The following is an 8,535-nucleotide window of genomic DNA, read 5'->3' on the forward strand; positions in this document are numbered from 1 at the left end:
AATTTTACTCTTGTATATTATGGGGGGGTATGGAAGGGTGTGGGGGGCTGTGGGCGTGTGTCGGGGGCAGATCAAGGCCCCCACAATGAGAGAGGGAACAGGGCAGGGGTTGGGGCTGGGGCAGGGGCAGAGGTAGGCGTTGCCCAGCTGAGGTGGGGCAGTGCACAGGGGGCAGGGAGGCAGGTGGCTCTGTTCCACGCTTGCCCGTGCCTCTGCCCTGGCCCCACTCCTTCCCTCGCTGTGGGGACCTTGACCTGCACCCTTCATACTTCTTCCCCCACAGACTTACTGATGGTGCTTTCCAAGCTGCCAGGGTGCATATAGGTAGTTGGATCAGTATCGGCTGGTATGGCTGATTAATAATTGGCCATCGGTATTGGCCAAAGAAAACTTTATCAGTGCATCTCTAAATTCAATGCAACAGGCTTGGTCTTTACTTTGGTCTTCTTAAAAGTATAGGGCTCTTCACCACAAATCTATGCTTCTCTCCCTGTGGTCAGAGCACAGTGAAATGAGAGCTGGTATTTAGGATGGCCATTGATTAATGGTGAACAGTTGAACAAAACTGTAGGATCAAGCTATCTCATTACAGGTGGTATGCTTTTTGCCACACAAGATGTGACTTCCCAACAGAGAGAAGGCAGTAGGCCAGAGTTGGACTGTAGTAAGTATAGCAATGGGAATTGAGATATTCATTGAGTAGCAAAAAAGACAAATGTTATTCATGTGACTACTATGAGCCCCAATGGCCTAGTGGCACCAGGCATTACTGAATGACTCCTTTGCTGAGAGGAAGAGAGAGAGAGATCTGTCCTATTTCTTTCTTTTTTTTTCCTTCAGCGAAGGGATTAGGTAATTTGGTTTTGAAATATATTCTTAAGGCTATTGTCCTTTGTTTTCTGGTCTCTATGAGTGAAAGCTAGGTTTTTTCAGGAAACTTCTTTTTTGTCAAAATAGCCCTTGTAATTTGGCAGTGTACTGCTTGACTTGAGTCCAGTAGCATGCTTATTAATGTGAAAACCGCAAGTTGTTTTCTGCAGTGGAGAGGTGTTCAGCATTGTGTGATAGGAGGTTTGAATCTCCCTCGTTAAATTTTGGTTCCACTGAGGCTAGTGACTGAACTCCTGCTGACTACAGTGGAGCCAGGATTTAACCCTTACTAACACAGGATTAGATTGTGGGGACTCTTCATTAGATGTTTGTGCTTTTATTTCTTTTGCCAAATGTTTTGTTTCTGAATTCTCTTTTTTGCTATTTCCATCCAGAGTAATTATTTCGAGATGCCTGGGGGTTCAGTGATCTCATTCAATGCTGTGGATTCTTCTCTGTCTGCTTTAAAAAACTGCCAGTCATACATAAACACCGGCATGGATATTGCTAGTAACGTTGCTTTTGACCTTGTGGAAAATCTCAGTAAGTATTTGTTTTGAGTATATTGTCTTGCTTAATATCACGTTTGAACTGTACAGGCAGTCTTAAGCACACATACATAGGCCTGGGAACAATAAAAATCCATCTTCATTATAAGAACAGCAGCTTTTCTTCTAGCTACTTTGGAGGCTTGCCATTTAAATCACTTCCCTGTCTTAAACGATAACTTAAATGGAATATAACTCCCAAATAGACATGCTCTAGCTTTTTTTAAGTTCAGAAAACTAATTACCTTTTGCTGTTTGCTATCCTGCAGCCTTTTGAAGTTTTAGCCATAAAGGAATAAGACTTGTGCAACCCCCCCTGAGCAGATGAATAGTTTGACTGACTATAACATTACTTCTTTATCCCTATGTGTTTTAAAATGTTCTAGGCTGTTTTCAAAAGTGGCTGTTGATTATTAGGGGTGTACAGCTTGAGATCTCTTGTAAGAGGCTAGATTTTCATAAAATATTCAACCCATCTTGTGCTGTCATGCTCCTGAAAGAGGCATCAGTTTAGCCACCCATTAAGGGAATTATCTCAAATCACTAGTAGCTTCTGAAAATCTTGGCGTATGTATTTTATAATGCCAACTTTGTATGCATTTGTTTTTCAAGATGAAAGCAAAATACCAGGTCCCCTATTCTTGCCACCACTGCAGCTGCAATCTGGACTACATTATCTGAGCACTCTAAAATAATTGTAGGATATGGTAGCTGTTCAAGGGAATGGAAGGTTCTCCTCTTCCTGCATGTACTTTAGTGCAAAACTGTTGAACTCAAAGATCTTAAGATTTTTTTTTTTAACAAGGAGGAGGAGAGAAAATCCCAAAAAAGCAGACGATTTCTTTTTCATGGCATATGAAGCTTCCGTTCAACTAAGTCAATGCTTAGTTTTGAGAAAGAAGGACAGTATTCTCTTTTAGAATGATGCCTTTCTCTTGTCTGACACTGTCACTTGGTCATGGCTGGAGATGGCTTTGTCCTGTGCCATTCCTGTCATCTTGGCAGTACAAAGGGAGCAGAAAGTTGGTGGTTCCCTCCCATTTCCATTGCTAGTATAACCAGCTCTATTCCCCCTTCCTTCTGGTGTCACCACATCTTTTACTTCTACATAAAGGGCAGCTGGGTATGAGGAAATGTGCTGAGCATGCTGTGTTCTCTCAACCCCAACACCTCAAAATGAGCCCTTATAGCTGTTATTGTGGGTAAAAGTTGCACCTGCTGGCTGAAGGCTTGGTGAGGTGGAAAGCCACCTGTGGCCCACAAGGTGTGCAGCTGAGGATCCATCCCAAGAACTTCAGTTTTGCATGTTTTGTGTCCTCAATTCCTATGGGGTACTTCAGTTAACCTTCAGGTTATTATGACCAATTTTTCCTGTGACTTGACCCACAGAGGCTCATACTGCATGTGTCATCTGAGAAGAACACTTATAAATGGCATGGAGAAAATTAAATATTTACTAGTTGCTGTTTCTCACAATGCCATAACCAGGGGACATTCAGGTTTAAAACAAAAGGGAAGCTCTTTTTCACTTAGCATGTAATTAACTATTTGAACTCATTGACCAGGATTTATGGAGTCTGATAGTTTAGCCAGATTTGACAGGGACCCGGACAAATTAATGGAGGATTGGTCCAACAGTGGCTATTAAACATGATAGGACTGCATATCACACACACCTTTCAAGCTCCATTTTTAGGTAGGTTTCTCACTAGTGTTTTTGAAAGGCAGTTTCAGAACCTCATTGCTGTGATGATTAGAAATCTTCTAATTTCCAGCCTCATGTTTATTACCATTTGCTGTTTTGCCAACATTATCCTTTATTTTAATCAGATCATCTTCCTTGATGTTTACCTGCCCCCACCTCAGGTGTTTCTAGACACATTGCAGGCAATTACATCCCTTTTCCTACTTTCATTTTTCTGGGCAAATCAGTCAAACTCTTTTAGTCTACTCGCCTAGTCTTTAATTTGCTTGTCTGTTTTGATTATCCTTGAAGCCCTTTTCTGCATCTGTTCCAATTTGAATTCATCTTCCCTGAACGTGGATAATCAGAATTAGACACATTATTCTGGATGACGTCCTACCATTACCTTGAAAAATGGCATTAGAATTTCCCTATTGCTACTGGAAATATGTTGAGCAATGGAGCCTAAGATGTGGTTTTCCTTTTCATGGCTGGATCACACAAGTGGTTTATAGGTGTATCAGGTTGTGGAGAGGAACAGGGATGGGAACTGAAAAAGAAGAAAAAACTCCCTGCAGGGAAAGAGGAATCTGCTGAAAAAGAGACGGCAACAGGAAAAGAAAAAAGAATGCTGCGGGAGTGTCGGTTCTGGAGTAGCTGCTCCATACAGCTTGAATGGTCCTGGAAGGAGGAGAGCATCACGCATGTGGAGATGGGAAGTGGAGGGGCTTTCCCAAACATCTGGGGTATGGGGTGGGAGCCTCTGAACTCCCGAGAGCTGAACCCAAGCTGGAAGAAGAACTAGGCTGGGCTCTACTGAGCCATGGGATGGCAGCTGTGGAGACGGCGCAGGGAGGAGCTGCGCAAACGGTGGGGGAACGCTGCCAGAGATGGGCCTGCCACGAGAGAAGCTGTTGCACCCTATACAGGTCCCAGCTGGAGCTAGATTTTTAAATTGTTATTTGTTTCCTTTGAACCCTGAGGTGGGTATACTGGGTGAGGGACTGGCAACAACTTCAACCCAAGAACCTGGAAAGGGCAGGATTTCCCAGAGCCACAGGCTGTGGCTTAGGCTTCGGTCACAGGTGAGGACAACCTGGTGAGAGAGTCACAGGCCGAGAGACTGGGAGAATCAAGCTCCTGAGAATAAACGCCTGGAACGGGGTTTTCTCTTTTGATTTAAACTGTTTGCGGTACATTATTAGAAGGTGGGGTACCCCCAAGAGAGTTGGGTGCATAAGGCCCCTTGTGATGACCCATAAGGCTTACCTGAGGTTGAGGGGAAGTCTAGTGATCCATTTTTTTTCATGTTGTCAAGACTCAAAAAACTCAAACCTAGAATGAAAGAAAAGAAAGAAGGTTAGATCAATCAAGAAAGACTATGAGTGTAATCAGCAGCGTAACCGCTGGATAGCACTAAGATGTGGTGTAGGGGAGTTTGGAGGCCCAGAAGTAATCTCTACATGGATTTCTATTACCCGGCTGTGGTAGAAACCAAACAATACCTCCCTACCAATAACGTCAACAAAAAATCAAGAGATGGCAGGCAAGAGTCGGTCCTTACCGCAGTGAATTACGGGCAGGTAAAAACGAGACTAACAGGTCAGGCCAAGAAGACTTCAGGCTGCGAGTAGTTACCCTTAATTGGGGATAACCCCTGACATGGCTAATACACCCATGTCTTTTTCCTTTTCTGTTGTTTCCAAATGATGGGATTACACATTAAAATATAAATTGTTGTTAGTTCTTAAGTGCATGACCCTGCTTCTTGTCCTATTAAATTTTAAGGTGCTTATATTATCCAGACCTCAAGAAGCTTCATCTGATTTCTGCTATCCCAATGCTCAAGTCTTCCAGTGGAATTCCAGTATGGATTCTAGTCTTTCTCAGTGTTGATGATGCTGCGGCTCAAAGTGACATCACTCCAGGGCAGGATTATCTCTGAGCCCTGCTACCCAGCCACTCGAGGCTATGCCTTAGTGTAAACCCCCTTCCCCTTCCCTCTCCCTCTCCCCAGCCTGGATAGGGTCCACTGCCTCCCCTCCCCTCCTCACCCCAGCACCCGAGATCCCTGCTCACTTGCCCTGCCCTCCTCCCCTGCTTACTTGTGCCTGCCTACCCTATCTCTTCTGGGGGAGCAGTCAGGGAAGAATTAACATGCCTGTCCACCTGTCCACCCTGCTCTCTGGGCCAGAAAAGCAGCAGCAATGACAGCTGGGCAGGCAAGTTAACCCTTCCCTGCCTTCGGCCCTGGGACAGGTGGAGCAGACGGTCACAAGTAAGTAATACCTCAGGGCAGGAGGCAAGGGAAAGCCTGGAATGGGAACGGGTGTTGTGAGAAGGCTGCATTTTTACCTTTCAGTCCTCCAGGCCCCTGGTGGCCTGATGTATCTGCTTCAAACTTGAGCGAGCACTAACACCAATCAGCATTTGTGCAGCTCACAGCGTGAGGTGTAACAAGGCCCTGAGACTAACTTATTTGATGATGGCTTAACAGCAGTTCATTTTTTTTGGAATAGTTGTTATATACCAGGGATCAAGACATATGGGAAAGTAAGCTACATCATTTCTTCTGAGGCTTTTGCTTTTCCATCTGAGGTCAGAATTTGATACTTGATGGGCAATTGGAGGAGTATCATAAGTGCTGTTGACCTTCAGTAATTAACTTGTTTTCTTCAAAATACAATCCTGCAAAAACTTACTACCAAGCATAGCATTTATATTAAACCTTGCACAGTATGTTGGGCAGTATAATGAAGCAATAATACATAGTGACTTTTAGTAAACTCATTTGCTTTAAAGTTAGACCTGCATTAAGATATTGATGCCAGAGCTGTCCCAGATATATTTTCTACAGAAATGTGCCTATTGTTACTTTCATGATAAAGGTATGTTTTTTAAAGATAAAACACTGATTTATGAAAGAAAATGCATGTCACTTTCTGACTTGTGATCTATAAAAACTTAATCAAGAATAGGCTGCTTCTAATAGACTTAAGACTTTTATGTTACACTACTCTTGAGTGTGTTTTCCCCATCCAGTATCATCAGTTGTTGTAAATTAATATTCTCAGTTGTTTCCCTCTATTTTAGTGGCATTTGAAGTATTGTTCCCTCTCCTTTTTTCTTCCTGGATGTGTTCAGAAGGAAAAAGGTCTCTGATTTTTATGTTTTTAGTGTTTATTATTTTTCTTCTTATTTATATAAGTTATGAAGCAGTCACAATGTCAGTCTTCAGGTAGAGTAAATGCCAAAGCTTGCCAGGGGCAGGAACAGGTCACATGCAAACAATACTCCTAGTGAGCAAAATAGAAAGAAACTAGCCCCTCTATGTCTCTCTAACTATTGTAATATCCTGATGTCCTGTTGTTCCATTGTGTAAAATCTCATAAAGAATGAAGAGCTTTTCCTACCTTGGATATGGGAGCTATAGCAACTGTGTGGCAAGAAATGGAGTTAGCAGATGTGTTAACAGATAGTAGTGATAGTACATGGAGTAAAGAGGGAGTCAGGCGAAGAAAGCTGCTCATAGAAAAAGGTTGCCAGCCGTGTGTGTAGAAATCGACTTGTGGATGGATTACACTAATCTTACTAATCTTTGTTCTTGACTTGCTTCAGAGGATCTAAAGTACTTCACAAACATTTAGTGAAGCTTCCCAGCTCTCTTGTGCAGTAGTTAAGGACTATAGGGATTATTTTTTCTATGACTGAAATGAAAATACCCTTTGGATGCATCATGGCTGTTTAGCAAGACACGACTGTTACACAATAGTTTAAGGCAGAAAATGAAGTAAAATTGTCCAGCTAACCTGTCAGAGGATATTTAGGGAGATAGTATGCTATAATCTGAGCACATAATTTCAACCAGGAAACTACTGGATTTACTAAAATAATAAGTGCCAGAGGTTCTTTTGTGACCAGATTAATCTTTGTTTAATATCTCATCTTAAAGATGGCACCTAAGCAATACAGAATAACCTAATCTAATGCAATGGCATCACTTCATTGCTGGCTACAAGTCAATGCAAGTATTAGCTGTATTGTTGCTGGTTAAACTGCTATAGCTTGCTTTATTCCAGCCTAGATGCCCTATGCCAAATCATGTTTTTAGTTTCTCTGTAAGTCTTAAAAACATGCACTTTGTAGTACTAGGAAATGAATCTGTAACTTTAAAAGGATATGTCTCAAGTGTAGCAGTTTAGATGCTCCTAACGCATCTGTACTGTCCAAAACTCTTTACCATCTTTGTCTTTTTCCAGAGCTTTTGACTCTCTGCCAAGTCCTTCAAAGGGAGTGTGGCCTTATTGGATGCAGCCCCCCCAGAGAGTGTGTACCAGCATTGGACAAACAGTTGTTCTGAAACTTTTGCAGCAGTATATTCATTAAGCACAAAAGCCCTGCTCTAAGCACTAGAATAAACAATTTGAGAAGGTAAAGAGGCCAGATTCACTGGACTGAAAGTAAAGGGGCCAGCTTCACTCCTGACTTTGAGGAAGTGCTTTACACCTGCTAACATGGTTCAGTATTTTGAGCTGCAGGGAAGGATGATCTTGTGGGTAGGTCTAAGTAACCTCAGGCACATTCACTTCATTTCTTTCTGACTTGGTTATCCTGCCTACAAAATAAGAATACTTTCGTAGTTTACAGAAGTGTTTAAGCCCCAGGTTTGAAGAATGAGTCATTCTTTTGACCTTAGTGGAACTACTTGCAATGCTTGAAGCTAGCTTATTTTATTTATTAGCTATATATGAACATATCTTCACATGGTTGAGCCTAATTCATTATGTTTATGAATAACTTTGGGAACCTCCAGTGAAGATGCTATAGTAGCATAGAGTTTTATTATTATTTATGATAGTCTAGTAGAGAGACCTGCTCACATCCAGTTGTCAGGTAAGATTAATAATGGTATCAAAACACAATGAAGTCTCCACAAGTACATTGAGAGTTTAAATATTCAGGATTACAGGTTTAGTATCTTTGATGTGTTCAGTCATCATATTCACTTTCCTAATTACTGCTGGACCCTGGAGATGGCTCAGTGAAAATCCTATATACATGATGATTCCCAAGCCTGCTTCTTCTGAGGAGCCCACAGTGTTCGGACTATTTTTGGCATTACACATTATGCTTATCCAAGTAGAATTTCATAGCCATTATGCTGCTCAAACCCCTTGTGCATTTAAATCTATCTGAACTTGTTCCAGTTTGGCTTTTTCACTCTTCTTTTTTTACTGGGAGGAAAAACTTATTATTGCTAAGTATTCAGGATATATTATTATTGTTTTTGAATTTGAGCAGTACCTAATAATATGGGACAGCATTCCTATTTAGGCCTCCATGTGCTACTTAATAGAGAGAGAATAAAAAATCACCAAATTCAATACAAAAGAGAGTCACCATCAGCCTGCAATCTTGTGACCCCCCCCCCCC

At 41.9% G+C, this 8,535-nt stretch overlaps 1 protein-coding gene across 2 annotated transcripts in view; it reads left to right on the forward strand.

Annotated features, from left to right (window-relative positions):
• The window catches only part of NSMCE2 (NSE2/MMS21 homolog, SMC5-SMC6 complex SUMO ligase), a 274,030-nt gene that overhangs the window by 8,788 nt on the left and 256,707 nt on the right, over window positions 1-8,535 (forward strand). For both annotated transcript variants that reach the window (XM_019528155.1, XM_019528156.1), the window contains exon 2: window positions 1,266-1,413. In XM_019528155.1, coding sequence (XP_019383700.1) covers window positions 1,281-1,413 — 133 coding nt within the window. In that variant the 5' untranslated portion in view covers window positions 1,266-1,280. The remainder of the gene's footprint in view (window positions 1-1,265; window positions 1,414-8,535) is intronic.

The sequence above is a fragment of the Gavialis gangeticus genome, unplaced genomic scaffold, assembly GCF_001723915.1.
Source record: "Gavialis gangeticus isolate Ggan-Ray unplaced genomic scaffold, GavGan_comp1, whole genome shotgun sequence".
NCBI lineage: Eukaryota > Metazoa > Chordata > Crocodylia > Gavialidae > Gavialis > Gavialis gangeticus.